The 18,390-nt window shown below is 68.0% G+C and overlaps 3 protein-coding genes across 5 annotated transcripts; 2 read left to right on the top strand and 1 right to left on the bottom strand.

Moving 5' to 3' along the window:
• The first annotated feature begins 164 nt into the window (after nucleotides 1-164).
• SNAPIN (SNAP associated protein) lies at nucleotides 165-1,565 on the top strand. The gene is made up of 4 exons (XM_084303441.1): nucleotides 165-322; nucleotides 837-883; nucleotides 986-1,104; nucleotides 1,200-1,565. The coding sequence occupies exons 1-4, from the start codon at nucleotides 210-212 to the stop codon at nucleotides 1,302-1,304; spliced, it is 384 nt and encodes a 127-aa protein (XP_084159567.1). The 5' UTR covers nucleotides 165-209; the 3' UTR covers nucleotides 1,305-1,565.
• Nucleotides 1,566-1,715: 150 nt separating this feature from the next.
• ILF2 (interleukin enhancer binding factor 2) lies at nucleotides 1,716-6,260 on the bottom strand. 3 transcript variants are annotated; one of them, XM_084303438.1, is made up of 14 exons: nucleotides 6,187-6,260; nucleotides 5,587-5,626; nucleotides 5,240-5,284; nucleotides 4,116-4,220; nucleotides 3,800-3,877; nucleotides 3,509-3,611; nucleotides 3,369-3,434; nucleotides 3,143-3,259; nucleotides 2,955-3,033; nucleotides 2,745-2,832; nucleotides 2,530-2,591; nucleotides 2,329-2,443; nucleotides 2,163-2,253; nucleotides 1,716-1,974 (listed from the first exon to the last, which is right to left on the bottom strand). In XM_084303438.1, the coding sequence occupies exons 1-14, from the start codon at nucleotides 6,189-6,191 to the stop codon at nucleotides 1,814-1,816; spliced, it is 1,155 nt and encodes a 384-aa protein (XP_084159564.1). In that variant the 5' UTR covers nucleotides 6,192-6,260; the 3' UTR covers nucleotides 1,716-1,813. The 3 variants fall into 3 exon arrangements, with proteins under 3 accessions (XP_084159564.1, XP_084159565.1, XP_084159566.1); XM_084303439.1 differs by lacking the exon at nucleotides 6,187-6,260 and having other exon boundaries at nucleotides 5,240-5,283; nucleotides 5,585-5,601; XM_084303440.1 differs by lacking the exons at nucleotides 5,240-5,284; nucleotides 5,587-5,626; nucleotides 6,187-6,260 and adding an exon at nucleotides 4,996-5,121.
• Nucleotides 6,261-7,434: 1,174 nt separating this feature from the next.
• Nucleotides 7,435-18,238, top strand: NPR1 (natriuretic peptide receptor 1). Its single transcript, XM_084303469.1, has 21 exons — nucleotides 7,435-8,115; nucleotides 9,752-9,951; nucleotides 10,248-10,361; nucleotides 10,741-10,876; nucleotides 11,136-11,227; nucleotides 11,315-11,450; nucleotides 11,541-11,625; nucleotides 11,710-11,830; nucleotides 11,931-12,005; nucleotides 12,095-12,172; nucleotides 12,261-12,365; nucleotides 12,514-12,585; nucleotides 13,074-13,233; nucleotides 13,311-13,466; nucleotides 14,355-14,523; nucleotides 14,648-14,794; nucleotides 15,457-15,649; nucleotides 15,735-15,909; nucleotides 17,294-17,392; nucleotides 17,496-17,587; nucleotides 17,849-18,238. The coding sequence occupies exons 1-21, from the start codon at nucleotides 7,443-7,445 to the stop codon at nucleotides 17,909-17,911; spliced, it is 3,141 nt and encodes a 1,046-aa protein (XP_084159595.1). The 5' UTR covers nucleotides 7,435-7,442; the 3' UTR covers nucleotides 17,912-18,238.
• Nucleotides 18,239-18,390: the final 152 nt, after the last annotated feature.

Genomic DNA, 18,390 nt, shown 5'->3' with positions numbered 1-18,390 from the left:
CGACCCCAAAACGCGCTGCTCCTCCCTGGGCTGTGGCCGCAGGCTCGGTGCAGGGCGGCGCCCCCCGAACTACATTTCCCAGCGGCCCCCGCGGCGCGGGCCGGAAGTGGCCGCGGGAGCGCGGCGCGGACTCCATTTCCCGGCGCCCCCCGCGCGCGGCGGCTCCGCCGCCATTTCCCGTGGGTCCGCGCGGCGGCGGCGGCGCCAAGATGGCGGCGGCGGGGGGCGGTGGCCCGGCGGCGCGGGAGCTGTTCGCGGAGGGGCTGCTGCAGTTCCTGCGGCCCGCAGTGAGGCAGCTCGACGGGCACGTGCACGCCGTCAGGTCCGGGAGAGGGAACGGGACCGGGAACGGGGCGGGTGGGGGTAACGGGGACGGGGCTGTGGGGCCTGGACGGGCGAGGGGGGCTGGGAACGGGGGCGGGAACGGGACCGGGAACAGGGCCGAGAGACGGGAACGGGAACGGAACCGGGACCGTGGGGCCGAGATGGGCGAAGGGAGCCGGGAACGGGGCCGGGGGCCAAAAACGGGACCAGGATCAGGGCTGAGGGTCGAGAACGGGACCGGGAACGGGCTCACGGCACCGGGACCGGAGCCGAGGACCGGGACCGGGGCAGTTTTGGGCCGTGAGGGGCTTCGGGGTTGGTGGGGGCCGAGGGTGGGGCCGCACCGGGGGAGAACCGGGGCTGGGGACGGGGCTGGGGGCTTTCGGGGTGCTGCCTGGAGGGGCCGCAAGGCGTCGGTAACGGGGGGAGCGGAACGGGAGAGGTAACGGGAGGCGGGGGGGGGGTCCGGGCCGGGTTCCCGGTCCTGGCCCCCAGCTCCGTGTCCCCCCCAGGGAGAGCCAGGTGGAGCTGCGGGAGCACATCGACAGCCTGGCCACGGGTGAGGAGGCACCGGGGGGGCCCCGTTGGGACCGGGAGGTTGGGGGGAGGGGAGGGTCCGGGGGGGTTCCCCCCACCCTGAGCCCCGCGCGGGTTCCCGCAGAGCTGTGCCGCATCAACGAGGACCAGAAAGTGGCGCTCGACCTCGACCCCTACGTGAAGAAGCTGCTGAACGCCCGGCGCAGGGTGGTGCTGGTCAACAACATCCTGCAGAACGCCCAGGTGGGCGCGGGGAGGGGGCTGCGGTGATTTTGGGGGGGGGTCCCAAATCCCCCCCCCGGTGCTGACGGCTTTTGCTACCCCCTTTCCTCGAGCAGGAGCGGCTGCGGAGGCTGAACCACAGCGTGGCCAAGGAGACAGTGCGGAGGAAAGCCCTGCTGGAGGCCGCCGGTGGCTACCCCCAGGGCCTGCCCGGCAAGTGAGGCTCCCCCCGCGGCACCGGGCTGGATCCGTGGTGGCTGCGCCCCCCCCCGGGGCGCTGGGACGGAGCGGGAGCAGCACCGACAGCACCGGGCACGGCCCCACCGCGAGCGGGTGCAGGAATCCGTGGCTGCAGCACGGGGGGGGGGGGACACGAGGAGCCCCCCCGGTGGGGCTGCAGGGGGTGCTCAGCGAGCTGGGGGCTGCGGCTGCTGTGCTTCCAGGGGTGGAGGCAGGGAAATAAAGGGCGGTTGGTGCTCGGTGGGGCAGTGTGGGTCTGTAACGCCGCTCGGGTCAGGGTCTTGCATGGGGCTCGGCCCCCCCCAGGCAGCACCCGGTGGGGTCAGGGCCTCCCCAGCCCCTTTGGTGAGCCCCTGCTGTAGCGCGCGTCGCTGCAGGGACACGGGACACACTCAAAACGGGGAGGTTTTAATGCGAACCTATAAAACACAAACACAAGGGGGGGCACAGCGGCTGGCTGCGCTCACTCAGGATGCGCTGGGTCCTTCAGTCACTCCTGAGTCTCCATGCTCTCCTCTTCCTCGCCTGCCGCGGGTTCCTCCTGGTTCTCCTCTTCCTCTTCTCCTTCCTTCTTCTCCGGAGGCTTCTCGTAGGCCTTCTCGGAAGGCGTCACTATCACTCCATCCCAGGTGGACATTTCGGAAGCCAAATCTGCAACAAACAGCACTGAGCAGGCAGCTCACGGCCCCCCGGGGCTGTCAGGGTGCCCCCCAGCATCAGCCTGCAGCCCAGCAGCCCCCCCCCCAGCTGCAGCTTTGCCTCCTGGCCTTTATTAAGCAGTTTTTCAGCACGCAGAACCAGGCCCATTCCCCCCAAAAAACCTTTTCAAGCCTACTCACAGCTGGCGTCGCCCTCCTGGCCCAGGATCTTCCTGTAGCCTCCGTGAGAGAGGATGCGGACGAGCGTCTGCGCTGTGTAGCACACCATGTCCTGTGCAGGGCTGGGGTCAGCGCAGGGCTGATTTCAGCCCCCACCGCAGTCCCCACAGCACTCCAAGCGCCTCACCTGCTGCTCCAGGGTCATGACGGTGTGCACGCGGAAATTGCCGCTCTCACAGGGATCCGTGATCCCCACCGAGCCCGGCAGGAAGAGCCCCGCAGCCAGGATCTGGAGGCAGCGCCTGCAGGACAAAGCCCCCGATGGTTTTTAGGCAGCAGGATTTGATCTAGGGGCACAGGAGGTCGTGCAGGCGAAGCGCAGACTGACCTGTAGGCGATGTTGAGGGCCAGGGGCTGCCTGGTGGGGTTGTTCATCACGGCGTAGTGCCCCTGCGGAGGGAGGGGAAGCGTTAGGACGAGCCTGGCTCCCTGCGCGGGAAGGGTGGGCAGCCAAAATCCTGCTGGAGCTGCTCTGAAGGTGTGGAAGCGACCACAGCTGCAGCACGGCTGGCACAGCTCCAGCTTCTGCCTTCATGCACTCACCAGCAAATCCAGGATCCAGGGAGTGAGGGGCTCGAAGCCAGGGAAGCGAATCCTCAGGTCTTTCAGCAGCCGGATTAACACCTTCACCCTGGACGAGATGCAAGGAGCAGAGCTCGTAACGCATCACGCGTGATCCTGCCACGGGAGCAGGAGCTCTCCCTGCTCCCTGGGAGGAGAATTCCAACCCGGCTGACTCGAGGCCAAACTCACGTGGACTGCGAAGCGTTCTCCTCAAACCAGCGAGCGTGTCTGATGGCAGCCAGGGCGCTCTGCAGCACCTTGATGTCCACTGAAAGAAGCAACAAAAACACCCGTTTTTTCACCCAAAAGGCGAACGGGTGCTAGGGGAGCCCCTGGGGAGGGCTGGCACGCAAGGGCAGAGCCAGCAGAGCCCTTACGGTGCAGCTCGGGGTCCAGCTTGCGCAGGTTGGGCGGCACCGTGGTGATGAGGATCTTCACCGTGGCGTCGGCCGAGCTGATCTCGAAGCCGGTCTCGTTGGTCAGCATGGTCAGGACTTGGGGGGATGAAACTCAACTCCCTCAGAGGGGCCGCAAGGATTTAGGGACCCCCGGCAACGCCTCAGCCCCAGCACAGGCAGGGTCAGAGCCCCGCGTTGCCCCTACCTTCGCTGGGGTCCTGCGCCCTCAGGCTCTCCACCACTTTGTTTCCCAAGGCCGCCACGGCTTCCACTGGGGAGCAGGAGAGGTTCTTAGAGCAGGGCCGGGCCCTGCCCTCCCCCCGCGGTCCCGGGAGGGATACTCACGCGTGGGTAGGATTTTTAGGATCACCACCAGGTCGGCCACGTTGTGCCCCGTTGTCATGGTCCCCTTCTTGTAGGAGCCGACCTGGCGAACCTCCTCGATTTGCTGTCGAAATAAAGGCAGAATTAGCAAAACCAACGCACGCGCTGCATTTCGGGGACAAAGCACGGACCTTTGAGTGGCTGAAAAATTCAGGGTGATCCACCTGGGGCGAGGTTTGGCAGCTGGGACGCCAGCATCCCCCTAAAACTCCTCCCCACGTAGCGTTTCCCAAGGGAACCCCTTGGACTCACCACCTCGAAAGTTCCCGGCGCTACGATGAGGTTGTCAATCACGTTGTTGATTTTGGTCACCAGGGAAAGGATGGAAGCCTGGAAAGGAATGGAAGACGGGTGCTGGAATCGAGCAGTTCCCGGGATGGTCTCGAGGAGCGCAGCACAAATGCAAAATAACAATTAAATGCTTATTTGGAAATCATTGTGCAAAAAATCTCTTGGACATTTCTACTGCAGTGCTTCAAAGAAACGATTACTTTTTAGGCTACCAGCTACGTTCTCTGCACGAGTCTCTCTCTGCACCCCAGCTAGCACACGAGGTGATTTTCAGCACCTGTTCAGCCGCCGTCGGTGCCAGGTCCTGGTTCCTCTTCAGCAAGGCCTCGCTGAAGGCGCTCTCATCGGCGGCGGGCTTAACCCGCGGGAAAGCCATCTCGCACTGAAAGGGGAGCAGACGTCAGACCACAGACATCACAAACAGCCTGCAGCTCAACCCGCTAACGAGCACAGACACCAACAACTTTTTATTTCTGCTGTCTGGGTTTTGTTTCCTTTGTGACTGCCAATCTCACCTCGCAGCTCAGCTTTTAGTTGAGCTGTTCTGCTGTCAGAAAGGTGACCGGAGCTGCCCGCCCTGCCCACGCCCCCTGGCCCTGCTCTGCAGATCCTCAGGACCTGCACAGGAGCCACCAGAACGCCCCACCTGGGCAGGTCCCGCACTGCGTGGCGCTTCTCAGCCAAAGAATGAAGCAGCACAAGACAGAGTGGAACTAATTTAAGAACAGCTCCATCACCAAGGGCTTTTATTAGCTCCATGGCTGCCCCTTAAGAATAAGGAATAAGAATCTGCTTTGTTTGCAGACAGCCAGAGCGTTTCGGTTGCTGTGACAGCATTCACAGCCCCAGGGCCTGGTAACCAAGAAGGAGTGAATTTGTTTTCCCTGAGTCACGTGTCCACGAGGACAGATGCTGGGCAGAAGGAATGGATTTCCTCCTGCAGAAGGCGGGAGAGGCGCGTTCCTGCTGCTCCCTGAGAGGAGCAGCAGCGCAGGGCAGCCTGGAGGACATCTGCCAGGTGAGTGACAGCTGTCAGAGTAACGCACGATGCTGGTGCTACAGGGATTTGGCAGAAGCTAGGGCTTGGGAAGGTGGGGAGCCTCAAGCAGCAGGGAAAAATCTCAATCAAGGTGTTTTTGTGATTGCGATTACTCAACTGCATCCCAGTCATCCCGTGTGACACAAGTACTCCACACAATCCAAACCAACACAGAAAGTATTTCAGCTTAGTTACTGAGCCAACGGCATTTGCAGTGAACTCCTCTACTCCGGGTAAGCTAAAAGAAGTCAAACCATCACACGAAGTCAGCGCACGCAACGTTTTTAAACCGGCATCTTTAAACAAGGAAAAGCCCCGCGGCCGTTGCCTGCAAACAGCTCCGGAGGGCTCGGTTTACTCACGACATAGAAATCAAAGGGGATGTGCGGCACAAAGGGCCGGAACCTAAAGGGGGGAGAGAAAAAAGCACTTTATTCTCTGCAGCAGCGCGCGTCTCCCACCCACCCCAGAGAGGTTCAGCCCCGAGCAGGAAAGGCCCTACGTGGACACGGGGAATCTCAACGCGCCCCCACCCCCCCCCAGCTGCGCCTCGCTGCTACCCTGCGCTACGCTGCCAGCCCCCGGCCCTGCCCTGCGCCCCAGCAGCACGCCACACAGGGCGGCTGCAGCCCCCACCCCCTAGGCCTGCGCTGCTGGAGCCCCCTGGCTAAAGCAGAAGCCAGACTCGCCCACTGCCAGGGCCTCCCCTGGAACCAAAGCGTCCGCCACGGCCTCGGCCTCGGTCACCCCTGCGGGAGAAAAAGGAGAAAAGAGGCGTCAGGGAGCAGCCCCAAAGCCCCTGGGCACAGTCCCTCGAGCCCCAAAGCCCCCCGAGCCCACGCCCCAAAACTGCCCGAGCCCAGCCCCCAAGCCCCCTGGCCTGGTCACCCAGGCCCCAAAGACCCCTCTCAGCCCGGCCCCCGAGCCCCCCAGAGCCCCAACCCAGACCCCAAAGCCCCCAAATACCCGGCCCAGCCCCCAAGCCCCTCAGGCCCGGCCCCCTCAAGCTCCCGCAGGCCTCAAAGCCCCCCGGACCGATCCCCCCGACCCCCAGAGCTCCCCCAGCCCAGTCCCCGCGCCCCAAAGCCCCCTGGGCCTGGCCCCAAAGCCCCCTGGGCCCCAAACCCCCCCCCAGGCCTCAAAGCCACCCGCTCCACCCCCCCGAGCCCCCCCGGCCTGCCCAGCCCGGCCCCAAGCCCCCCCCAGCCCCTCCCCAAGCCCCCCCAGCGCCCCCCAACACCCCCCAGTCCCCGTCCCGCCCCCCCCGAGCCCCCTCAGCCCCGGAGCCCCCCGGGCGGTCCCCGCGCACCTCATGGCTCCTCCGCGCACCACAACCAGCTCCCGCCGCCACCCCGCAGCAAGCCGCCCGCCCGTTGGCTGCCGCCCCCGCCGCCGGAGCTCCGCCGCACGCCGTTGGCTCAAGGGAACGTCGATCTAAGCGGAAGCGGCCAATCGCAAAGCGATTTCAAGGAAAGGGGGCGGGAGTGTGGGGGAGCCGCGCTGCGCATGCGCCGACTCCGCATCGGCCGCTGGAGGGGGCGCAATGCTCATGAATGGAGCAGGCGGAGGGGGCTGCGCGCATGCGCACACCGTGAGGTGGAGCTCTAAGGGGCGCGGGAGGGCAGTGAGCAGCGGCAGCAGAGTGGCGCAGCGGAAGCGTGCTGGGCCCATAACCCAGAGGTCGATGGATCGAAACCATCCTCTGCTAGTACGATTTTTCCTCCCCTGCCCCGGGTGTTTTTTTTTAATTACCGCTTTAATTAAGTGATTTGATTACAGCCGCCGACCTCCGGCGCTCCGTAGTGCCTCTCCCCGGCCACGCTGAGCTGCTGCAGCCTTGACCGGCGCACCCCGGCGGGGCGCGGGCATCCGCGGTGCTGGGAGCGCCCCGGGAGCCCCCCGTGTGCTGGGGGCCACGCGTGTCCGGGGGGGGCCGAGCCCACGGGGCCGAACCCACGGAGCCGCGCCCGTCCCGCGGCGGGGCTCTCCGTGCCACCCTTTTCCTCCTCCACGGCAGTGGTGCCCGGCGCAGGGCTGTGATTTTTTCCCCCCGTGGGCGTCGCGGCGACCCCAAAACCCCCACGGAGCCCTCAGGGGGGAGAGGCTGGGGGCTGCCGGGGCCCCCCCCCCCGATCCCTCGGACCCCCACGCGTGGGTGCGGGCGGGAGGCGCTGAGCCCCGAGCCCGGCGCGACGTGGGAGACGGGGGGGGGGACAGGACGGGGGCCGGCACCGGGAGGAGTGGGGGGGTCCCACGGAGTCCGTGGGGGGGTTCGGGGCGTTCCGCACCGCCCTGCCCAGCGCTGGAGCCGTCGGGGCAGCCGCCGGGTGTCCCACGCGTGTCCGCGGCGCGGGTGGAGAGCGCTGCGTGGATCCGCGTGGGGCGTGGGATCGGGGGCAGGGGGTTTGGGCGAGGAGCCCCCTGGGTGCGGCGGGGCCGGGCAGGAAGGGGTTACCGGCGGCGGCTGGGAGCAGCCCTTTGTCACCGGCCCGGGGAGGGGTGGGGGGGGGGCCAGGAAGGGCTCAGCCCCGCCGCGGGGAGCCGCTGGCGGCGGGCGGCCGAGCGATGCTGGCGGTGCTGGCCGCGCTGTGCGGCGCGGGGCCGGGCGGCCGGGCGGCCGCGCTGACGCTGGCGGTGGTGCTGCCGGAGCGCAACGTGAGCTACCCGTGGGCATGGCCGCGCGTGGGGCCGGCCGTGCGCCTGGCAGCCGCCGCCGTCAACGGGCGAGCCGACCTGCTGGCCGGCCACACGCTGCGCTGGGTGTTCGGTAGCAGCGAGGACCGGCACGGGGTGTGCTCCGAGATGGCCGCCCCGCTGGCCGCCGTCGACCTGCGGCTCGCCCACCACCCCGCCGCCTTCGTGGGGCCCGGCTGCGTGTACACGGCGGCGCCCGTGGCGAGGTTCACCAGCCACTGGCGGCTGCCGCTGGTGACGGCGGGGGCCGAGGCGCACGGCTTCGACGACAAGCGGGAGGAATTCGGGCTCACCACCCGCGCCGGGCCGAGCCACCGCAAGCTGGGCGAGCTGGGGGTGCAGCTCCACCGCCGCTTCAACTGGACCCGCCGCGCCCTGCTGGTCTACTGGGACGAGAAGCTGGACGACCGGCCCTACTTCTTCGCCGCCGAGGGGCTCTACGTCCAGCTGCCCACCCTGCGCAACCTCACCGTCATGGACGTGGTGTTCCGCGACAAGGGCAACTACTCCTTCATCATCCAGGAGATCAAGCAGAAGGGACGCAGTGAGTGCGGGGGTGGCGGGGCACGGCCGGGCGCGGCTCCCCTCGGGTGTCCGGGGCTCCCCACGGGTGTCCGGGGCTCCCCGGGGTCGTGCGCGGTTCAGCGCGGCTGGGCACGGCTCCCCTCGGGTGGCCACGGCTCCCTGTGGCCAGGCACGGCTCCCTAAGGGCGTTCGTGGCTCTCTACAGGTGTTCCCGGCTCCCCGCGGTCGTGCGCGGCTCACCGCGGCCGGGCACGGCTCCCCTCGGGTGTCCGCGGCTCTCCACGAGTGTCCGCGGCTCCCCAGGGTCGTGCGCTGCTCCCCAAGGGCGTGCGCGGCTCGGCACAGCCGGGCGCGGCTTCCTTCGGGTGTCCGCAACTCCTCAAGGGCGTTCGTGGCTCCCCACAGGTGTCCGCGGCTCCCCAAGGACGCGCGCGGCTCCCCACGGGTGTCCGCGGCTCCCCTGGACGTGCACAGCTCCCCAGGGTCCGCGGCTCCCCGTGGGTGTCCTCAGCTTTTCCCGTGTGTCCCCAGCTCCCCACAGTTTTCCGCAGCTCCCCCCGGCCACCCCCAGCTCCCCCCGGCCACCCCCAGCTCCCCACGGGCACCCCCAGCTCCCCACGGGTGCCCCCGGCTCCCCACGGGTGTCCGCGGCTCCCCAGGGGCGCTCCCAGCCCGCCCCTGCTGACCACGGCTTTGCCTGGCTGTGCGCGGAGCCCCCCCCGCGGGGAGCACGGGGCGCGGGGTTTTGCGGGGGGGCGCGGGCGTGCGGGGCTCCCCACGCGTGTGCACAGCCCCACGCACGGCTCGGTACGGCCGGACACGCGTGGGCACGGGGTGGGGGTGCACACCACACGGCCGCAGCGCCCCAGCCCCGTGCGCTGTCCCCCCCCCCGGCGGGGCGCTGGGCACCGGCCAGCCCTGGAGCGCGGCCCGGGCAGGGCCCCCCCCCCGCTGGCGGCTGCTTTCCGGGGGCGCCGCCTGCCCGGGGCTGGCACGGTCGGGGCACCGGCCCCCCGCTCCCGCCGGGACGGAGCCGTCTGGGCGCCCCCCCCCCGGGAACGGCGGCTCCAGGGGCTGGCAGCGGCGGGCGACGTCTGCCCGACCCCGCTGTCCCTGTTGGGTGCTGTCTGGGGACCCGGCGGTGGCAGCCCAGAGACGCCGGGCAGCACCCCAGGGTGCTGCCGGGGGGAGCGGGGAGGGGGCGCGGGGCAGCGGCACCCACCGGGGTCCCGGCGAATAAATCTCGGCCGTCGATCTGGGCCGTGCGGAGGAGGAAACAGAGTCAGGAAAACAGGAAACCTCGGGCAGGGCTCGGCGGGGGCACACGGGCGGGCAGCGGGCACGGGACCCCCGCTCCCCCCAGCATCCCGCTTGGTGCCTCCCGAGGGCGCAGCAGCCCCCAGTCCCTGCTGCACGCCGTGCCGGGTGGCACAGCACAAGGCACGTCCCCTGCTGCGGGATGGGGGACCCTCAGGTCTGATAACAGGATGGGGCTTTAATTAAATCGCCCTAATTATCGCTGCCGGTCCGGCCACTACAAATCCAGACCCAGGCACGGAGGGACTCGGGGTGCTGGGCTGAGGTCGCCGCCCCCGTTTGGGGTTCTCCACCCTGGGTGGGGGGTCCGGTGCCATGAGCGGTCTCGCCCCGCGCAGTTGTCTACGTGTGCTGCGCGCCCGACACGCTGCGGGAGCTGATGCTGCAAGCCTGGCGCGAGGGGCTCACCCGCGGCGACTACGCCTTCTTCTACATCGACATCTTCGGGGCCAGCCTGCAGGGCAACCACTTCCCCGAGCCCCAGCGGCCCTGGAAGCGGGGTGACCGTGACGACGCCAGCGCCCGGCAAGCCTTCGAGGTGAGCACCCCGGGGTGCTGCGCGCGGGCAGGGACCCCCGCGTGCGTCCTCTTCGCCCCCTCAATGTGAGTGCCGGCGCTGCCCCAGCCTCTCCTGCCCGCCTGCTCCCTGCTGGCAGCCCCGGAGGAGGAAGGAAGCGAGATTAATTTCCCCAGGTCCCGGCTCCAGCGCTGCCCGGAGCTATTAATAGGTGCAGCACGAAGCCTGCCCCAGCCCCTGGGACTTGGGGGACCCCATAACGGAGGGGAGCGGGCAGGGTCCCCGTCCCCACTGCCAACTGCTCGCCCCCACCCCAGGCTGTCACCATCATCACCTACAAGGAGCCCGAAAACCCCGAGTACCGGCCCTTCCTGGCCCGGCTCAAGGAGGAGGCGCTCACCCACTTCAACTACACCATGAAGGACGGCTTGGTAGGGCACGGGGACGGGGCTGGGGAAGGTGGGGGGCACGGGGTGGGGCTGCGGGGGGACAGGAGTGGAGCTGGGGACGTGGGATGGAGCCGGGGACAGGGGGACAGGGGATGGAGGCAGGGACACAGGGACATGGGATGGAGCTGGGGACGTTGGGGGCAATACGTGGAGACGGGGATGGAAATGGGGACAAAGGGACACGGGATGGAGCTGGGGAAAAAAGGGACATGGGATGGAGCCGGGGCTGTTGGGGATGAGGGGGCGCACGATGGCCTGGGGCTGTTGGGGACCAGGGGCAGAGGATGACCTGGGGCTGCTGGGGACAAGAGGGTGCGGGTCCCCGGCTGTGCCCTGTCCCCAGCCAGCTCCGTGCCCACAGATGAATTTCATCGCGGCCGCCTTCCACGACGGGGTGATGCTCTACGCCCAGGCCGTCAACGAGACGCTGGAGCGGGGCGGCTCCATCACCAACGCCTCCGCCATCACCCGACAGATGTGGAACCGCACCTTCTACGGTGGGTGTCCCATCCCCGTCCCGTCCCTGTCCCGTTCCTGTCCTGTCCCCAGCCCCAGCCCCGTGCCCGGCCCCAGCAGGGCTGGGTGCTGCCCGCCCGCCACGCTCCCAGGCTGGTATTTTGGGATCGGAGCCAGTGGGATGGAGATTTACAGCCCCGGGCACGACGGAGCCACCATCCCCGCCAGCGCTGGCCCCGTGCCCCGTCCCCTGGCTGGGGTCCCTGGCTCGTCCCCGAGCCCCTCGCCCTCCGTCCCCAGGTGTCACCGGCTTCCTGAAGATCGACGAGAACGGGGACCGGGAGAGCGACTACTCCCTGTGGGACATGGACCCGGTGCGCGGTGACTTCCAGGTGAGAGCCAGCCCCAGCGCGGGGCCACCTCGGTCCCCAGGGGGCTACTGGGGGCCTCGTCCCACCCGCGTCTCATCCCCATCCCAGATCGTGGCCAACTACAACGGCACCACCAAGAAGATCCACATGGTGCCGGGGCGCGACATCCACTGGCCGGGGAACAGGGTTCCCTCCGACGTCCCCCCCTGCGGCTTCGACAACAGCGACCCGCGGTGCCGCAAGGGTGAGCGGGGGGGATCACCGGGGTGAGACCCCCTCAGGGCAGGGACTGGGGTGCCCACGACCCCCTCACCGCCCTCCTCTCGCCCCGCAGCCAGCCTGAGCACCCTGGAGGTGCTGTCCCTCGTGGTCAGCCTGATCCTCCTGGCCATCACCATCATCTCCTTCTTCATCTACAGGTGCGGGGAGTGGGCTGGGGAGGGAGGGGGTGGCCCAGGGGGTCAGGGGACCCCCGGGGGTCTCATCCTGCCCTCCCGCTGCAGGAAGCTGCAGCTGGAGAAGGAGCTGGCGGCCGAGCTGTGGCGCATCCGCTGGGAGGACGTGCAGATGAGCAGCCTGGAGAAGCACCTGCGCAGCGCCGGGAGCAAGCTCACGCTCTCGCTGGTGAGAACCCAAAACGTCCCCAGACCCCCCCAGGCAGTGGGGACAGGGATGGGGACAGGGACGGGGACGGTGACGAGCTCACCCCGCGTGCTTCCCGCAGAGGGGCTCCAACTACGGCTCGCTGATGACCGCAGAGGGGCAGTTCCAGGTCTATGCCAAGACGGCGTACTACAAGGTATGGGGGCAGGGGAGCGGGGCCGGGTGCCCACCACCCCACCGGGTGCCCCCCACCCACCTGGCACCCACCCCCTCGCCTGCCCCCAGGGCAACTTGGTGGCCGTGAAGCACCTCAACCGCAAGCGGATCGAGCTGACGCGCAAGGTCTTGTTCGAGCTGAAACACGTAGGTGGAGCTGGGAGGGGGGGACAGGGCACGGGGCAGGGTCCCCGGAGCGGGGCAGAGCCCGGCCCCACAGCCCGCTGTCCCCTAGATGCGGGATGTCCAAAACGAGCACCTGACCCGCTTCATCGGCGCCTGCACCGACCCCCCGAACATCTGCATCCTGACCGAGTACTGCCCCCGCGGGAGCCTCCAGGTGCCAGCGGGGTCCCCGCTCCTCAATAGGAGCCCGTCACCCGGCGTCGGGGCTGCACGGGGCCAGCACCCTGCCTTCGGGCTGCATCGCCCCGTGGGGCTGCCCGGGGTGGGGTAGAGCAGCGAGGTGACCCCCCTGCACCCACCAGGACATCCTGGAGAATGAGAGCATCACGCTGGACTGGATGTTCCGCTACTCCCTCACCAATGACATCGTTAAGGTAACGAGCTGCTTCCCATGGGGGTCCCTGTGGGGCGGGGGGACCGGGTCCAAGCGTTCTCCATCCATCCATCTGTCCGTCCACCCATCCATCCATCCATCCATCCATCCATCCATCCATCCATCCATCCATCCATCCATCCATCCATCTGTCCGTCCACCCATCCATCCATCTGTCCATCCATCCATCCATCCATCTGTCCAACCGTCCGTCCATGCATCCATCCATCCACTCATCCACCCACCCACCCACCCACCCACCCATCCATCCATGCATCCACCCAACCATCCGTCCATCTGTCTGTCCACCCACCCATCCATCCATCCACCCATCCATCCATCCATCCATCTGTCCAACTGGCCATCCGTCCGTCCGTCCGTCCGTCCGTCCATCCATCCATCCATCCATCCATCCATCCATCCATCCATCCATCCATCCATCCACTCACCCACCCACCCATCCACTCACCCACCCACCCACCCGTCCAGGGCATGCAGTTCCTGCACAACGGCGTCATCGTGTCCCACGGGAACCTCAAGTCCTCCAACTGCGTGGTGGACAGCCGCTTCGTGCTGAAGATCACCGACTACGGGCTGGAGAGCTTCCGCGCGGCCCCCGACGGCGAGGACTCCCACGCGCTCTTCGCCAGTGAGCAGCGCCCCCGTGCCCCGCCGTCCCCGTTCCCGGGGTCCCTGCCCGGCCCGACCCCGTCCCTGGTGCCGCAGAGAAGCTGTGGACGGCGCCCGAGCTGCTGCGGATGGAGGCGCCGCCGGCGCGGGGCACGCAGAAGGGCGACGTGTACAGCTTCGGCATCATCCTGCAAGAGATCGCCCTGCGCAACGGCGTCTTCTACGTGGAGGGCATGGACCTGAGCCCCAAAGGTGGGAAAAGGACGGGGCGACGGCGACGGGGAGGTGCTGAGGGGTGCTTGGAGCTGATGTGATGGGTGCTGGGATGTGGGATGGGGTGAAGGGACCTGCTATGAGGTCTTGGACATGCTGTGATGGGTGCTAGGACCTGGGATGGGGTGATGGGACCTGATATGGGATGCTGGGATCTGTTATGGGGTCTTGGACCTGCTGTGATGGGGTCTTGGATCTGCTATGGGGTGCTGGAACCTGTTACGGGGTGCTTGGACCTGGGATAGGCTGATGAGACCTGTTATGGGGTGATGGGACCTGCTATGGGGTCTTGGACTTGCTATGGGGTGCTTGAACCCACTGCTGTGAGGTCTTGGACCTACTGCTATGGGGCCTTGGACCTGCTATGGGGTCTTGGACTTGTGATGGGTGCTTGGACCTGCTGCAATGGGTGCCTAGACTTGTGATGGGTGCTGGGACCTGTTATGGGGTGCTTGGACCTGAGATAGGGTGATGAGACCTGGGATGGGGTGCTTGGACCTGCTGTAGGGTCTTGGACCTACTGCAATGGATGCTTGGACCTACTATGCGGTCTTGGACTTGCTATGGGGTGCTTGAACCCACTGCTGTGGGGTCTTGAACCTGCTGCAATGGGTGCTTAGACTTGTGATGGATAGTGGGACCTGCTATGGGGTCTTGGACTTGCTATGGGGTCTTGGACTTGCTATGGAGTGCTTGGACCTGCTGCTATGGGGTCTTGGACCTGCTGCGGGAGCGCTTGGACTTGCGATGGGTGCTGGGACCTGCTATGGGGGCGCTTGGACCCGCCGCTGCGGGGTCACGGACCTGCTGCCGGGTTCTTGGAGCCACCCAGGGTGCCGGCCCCGCCGACGGGTGCGCGCCCCGCAGAGATCATCGAGCGGGTGAAGAGCGGCGAGCGGCCCAGCTTCCGCCCCTCGGCCAGCGTGGGGTGCCAGCTGGAGGAGCTGGGGCAGCTGATGCAGCACTGCTGGGCCGAGGACGTCCTGGAGCGCCCCGACTTCAACCAGATCAAGGTCCAGCTCCGCAAATTCAACAGGTGCCCGCGCCTCCTCCCGTCCTGGTCCCCCTTCCCTCCCCAGGGTGGTCCCCGGGTGGTCCCCGGGTGGTCCCTGTGTGGTTTCCCCCCCCCAGCCCCATGGGTGCTGACCCCCTGCCCGCAGGGAGAGCAGCAGCAACATCCTGGACAACCTGCTGTCGCGCATGGAGCAGTACGCCAACAACCTGGAGGAGCTGGTGGAGGAGCGCACCCAGGCCTACCTGGAGGAGAAGCGCAAAGCCGAGGCTCTGCTCTACCAGATCCTGCCCCAGTGAGCTCCTGGGGGTCGGGGGGGGAACAAGGAGGGGTCATCTGGAACCCACCCCCAGCATTGAGCGCCCTGGGGCACCACCCCAGGGGTTCCCCCTGTGGGTTCCCCATGGATGCTGTGCCTGGTTGGGGGTGCTTGGAGGGGCTGGGGGTGATCAGAGGACTTGGGGACCCCCAGGGCCTCACCTGGTGGCTTGGGGTGATCGGAGAAACTGGGAATCCCTGGAGACCCCAAGGCTTGGGGTGATCAGGGGACCTGGGGATCACTGGAGACCCCAAGGCCACCCTAAGACTTGGGGTGATCAGAGGACTTGGGGACCCCCAGAGCCCTCCATGGGGCTTGTGGTGCTCAGAGGACCTGGGGATCCCTGGAGACCCCAAAGCTCCCCCAAGGCTTGGGGTGATCAGAACTGGAGATTCCTGGAGACCCCAAAGCCCCCCCCTTTGGCTTGGGGCTGGGGGTGACCAGAAGCACTGGGGACCCCACACACACATTCCCCTCCCCATGGCTCACCATTTGGGGTGCCCCCAGACCCCCCACACCCTTCAGGGCTGCTCAGCCCTGGCCCCCCCCCGGCCCCCCGACACAGCTGAGGGCTGGGGACACCGGAGAGGGGTCCGAGGGGCTGCGCCCCCCTCACCCCAACCCCAAAACGCCCCCAGCTCGGTGGCGGAGCAGCTGAAGCGGGGCGAGACGGTGCAGGCGGAGGCCTTCGACAGCGTCACCATCTACTTCAGCGACATCGTGGGCTTCACGGCGCTGTCGGCCGAGAGCACCCCCATGCAGGTGGTGACGCTGCTCAACGACCTCTACACCTGCTTCGACGCCATCATCGACAACTTCGACGTCTACAAGGTGAGGGCGCGCGCCCGCCGCGGCCCCGATCCTCCCAGGGGTGTCCCCCCGGAGCTGGTGGCACCCCCCCATGGCCCCCCCGCAGGTGGAGACCATCGGGGACGCCTACATGGTGGTGTCGGGGCTGCCGGTGCGCAACGGGAAGCTGCACGCCCGCGAGGTGGCCCGCATGGCGCTGGCGCTGCTGGATGCCGTCCGCTCCTTCAAGATCCGCCACCGCCCGCAGCAGCAGCTCAAGCTGCGCATCGGCATCCACACGGGTCAGCCGCACGGGGACGGGGACGGGGACGGGGACGGGGAACGCGTGCAGGGTGGTGGGGACGGGGATGGGGACAGGGCACCCATGTGGGTCAGCGGCATGGGGACAGGGATGGGGACGTGGTACCCATGTGGGTCGGTGGGGATGGGGATGGGGATGTGGCACCCATGTGGGTTGTTGGGGACGGGGATGGGGATGGGGACGTGGCACCCATGTGGGTCAGCGGCACGGGGACGGGGATGGGGAACACGTGTGGGGCGGTGGGGATGGGGACAGTGATGGGGACACGGCATCCCTGTGGGTTGGTGGGGATGGGGACGGGGATGGGGACATGGCACCCATGTGGATCAGTGGCACGGGGAACAGGGATGGGGACATGGCACATGGGTCAGTGGGGACAGGGATGGGGATAGGGACATGGCATCCCTGTGGGTTGGTGGGGATGGAGATGGGGACATGGCACCCATGTGGGTTGGTGGGGACGGGGAGGGGGATGGGGACAGGGCACCCATGTGGGTCAGCAGCATGGGGACGGGGATGGGAACAGGGACCTATGTGGGTCAGTGGGGATGGGGACATGGCACCCATGTAGGTTGGTGGACACAGGGACGGGGATGGGGACAGGGCACCCATGTGGGTCAGTGGCATGGGGACAGGGATGGGGACGTGGCACCCACATGGGTCAGTGGGGACAGGGATTGGGACATGGCATCCACACAGGTCAGCGGCACGGGGACAGGGATGGGGAACACGTGTAGGGCAGTGGGGACGGGGATGGGGACAGGGCACCCATGTGGATTGGTAGCGTGGGGACAGGGATGGGAACACGGCACCCAAGTGGGTCCATGGGGACAGGGATGAGGATGGGGACATGGCACCTATGTGGGTTGTTGGGGATGGTGACGGGGACAGGGACAAGGCACACGTGTGGGGTGGTGGGGACGGGGATGGGGATGTGGCACCCATGTGGGTCAGCAGCATGGGGACGGGGGTGGCGACACGGCACCCACATGGGTCACTGGGGAAGGGGACGGGGACGGGGACGTGATATCCACATGGGTCGGTGGGGACGGGGACAGGGCACCCATATGGGTCAGTGGGCATGGGGACGGGGACGTGGCACCCACCTGCATCAAAAGGGTGGGACTGGGGACACGGCACCCACAGGGGTCACTGGGGATGAGGGCTCCCTGCCCCCCCCTCACCATCAGGGCTGGGGGGCACCCAACGGGACACCCAGTGGGGCACCCACCCCCCTACAAGGACCCAAGGGACAGGGGCGGAGGCAACACCAGCACCTGGGGGGCCACCAGGGGCCAGTGTTGGGGGGGGGGGGACCAGGACAGGGCTGGGGGTCGCGGGGGGGCTCACTGGGGGTCCCGCAGGGCCCGTCTGCGCCGGTGTGGTGGGGCTGAAGATGCCCCGGTACTGCCTCTTCGGGGACACCGTGAACACGGCCTCGCGCATGGAGTCCAACGGGGAAGGTGAAGGCTGGGGGGGGGTTAGGGGGGGTTAGGGGGGGTTAGGGGGGCATGTTGGGGGGGGGTCCGGGCACCCATGGGTGCTGACGGGGCCGCCCCCGCCCAGCCCTGAAGATCCACATCTCGGCCGTGACCAAGGCGGTGCTGGAGGAGTTTGGCTGCTTCGAGCTGGAGCTGCGGGGGGACGTGGAGATGAAGGTGAGCTCCGGACCCCCCCCCCCAAAAGCAGGGACCCCCCCCAAACCCAGCGGGGTCCCCCATGTGCCCCCCCACACCCGTATCCATGCCCTGCAGCCCCCCTGGGGCGATGGGTGCCCCCCTGCACCCCCTGCCCCAATCCCGCTGGGTGCCCCCCTGCACCCCCTGCCCCCCCCCCATCCCACCCACCGTGCCCCCCCCATCCCAGCCCCACTGGGGGTCCCTAAATACCCCCCCCCGACCCCCCCTCCTCTCCCACAGGGCAAGGGCAAGGTGAGGACGTACTGGCTGCTGGGGGAGCGCGGGAGCAGCACCCGGGGCTGACCCCCCCCCACCGCACCCACAGCCCCCCCCACGGGGCCGGCACCGCTGTCACCGTGTCCCCCCCCCCCCAAAAAAAAAAAACAGGCTGGGGTCACACCGGGGGGGCCCAACGCTGAGGCTGAACCCCAAAACTCGGTGGGTGGGGGCACCCCAAGCCCGCCGGGGGGGGCATCGGCCAGGATGGGGCACGGAGGTGGCCGGGGGGGGGGGGGACACGGGGATGGCCCCGTGGCCCCAAGGGGGGGTCGGTGCCCCCCCTGCCCCCCCCCGGCGGCGGGATGGGAGCGATGGAGCTCGGATTTTTGTAATAAAGCTGGTGTGTGCGCAGCTGCCTGGCTGTCCCCTGCTCGGGGGGGGCACTGGGTGTCGCCCCCCCCCCGTATCACCCTCCATGGGGGGCACTGGGAGCCCCCCCATGTCCTCCTTCTGGGGGGGGCCACTGGGTGTTGTGTCACCCTCCCAGGGGGGCACTGGGTGTC

This window comes from Netta rufina (genome assembly GCF_964035555.1).
Source record: "Netta rufina genome assembly, chromosome: 29".
In the NCBI taxonomy this organism is placed as follows: domain Eukaryota; kingdom Metazoa; phylum Chordata; class Aves; order Anseriformes; family Anatidae; genus Netta; species Netta rufina.
Note: the sequence above shows the minus strand (reverse complement) of the source record. Positions and strands in the feature narration are given on the sequence as shown.

Bases quoted from the DNA above. Each gene is read 5' to 3' on its own strand.
- SNAPIN (XM_084303441.1), top strand. From the start codon at position 210: ATGGCGGCGGCGGGGGGCGGTGGCCCGGCGGCGCGGGAGCTGTTCGCG. The intron at 323-836 runs GTCCGGGAGAGG...TGTCCCCCCCAG, and splicing joins GGGCACGTGCACGCCGTCAG to GGAGAGCCAGGTGGAGCTGC. The intron at 1,105-1,199 runs GTGGGCGCGGGG...TTCCTCGAGCAG, and splicing joins ACATCCTGCAGAACGCCCAG to GAGCGGCTGCGGAGGCTGAA.
- NPR1 (XM_084303469.1), top strand. From the start codon at position 7,443: ATGCTGGCGGTGCTGGCCGCGCTGTGCGGCGCGGGGCCGGGCGGCCGG. The intron at 10,877-11,135 runs GTGGGTGTCCCA...CTCCGTCCCCAG, and splicing joins GTGGAACCGCACCTTCTACG to GTGTCACCGGCTTCCTGAAG. The intron at 15,650-15,734 runs GTGAGGGCGCGC...GCCCCCCCGCAG, and splicing joins ACAACTTCGACGTCTACAAG to GTGGAGACCATCGGGGACGC.
- ILF2 (XM_084303438.1), bottom strand. The intron at 4,221-5,239 runs GTGAGTAAACCG...CTCCCCTTTCAG, and splicing joins TCCCCTTTGATTTCTATGTC to TGCGAGATGGCTTTCCCGCG. The intron at 2,254-2,328 runs GTGAGGCGCTTG...AGCCCTGCACAG, and splicing joins TCATGACCCTGGAGCAGCAG to GACATGGTGTGCTACACAGC.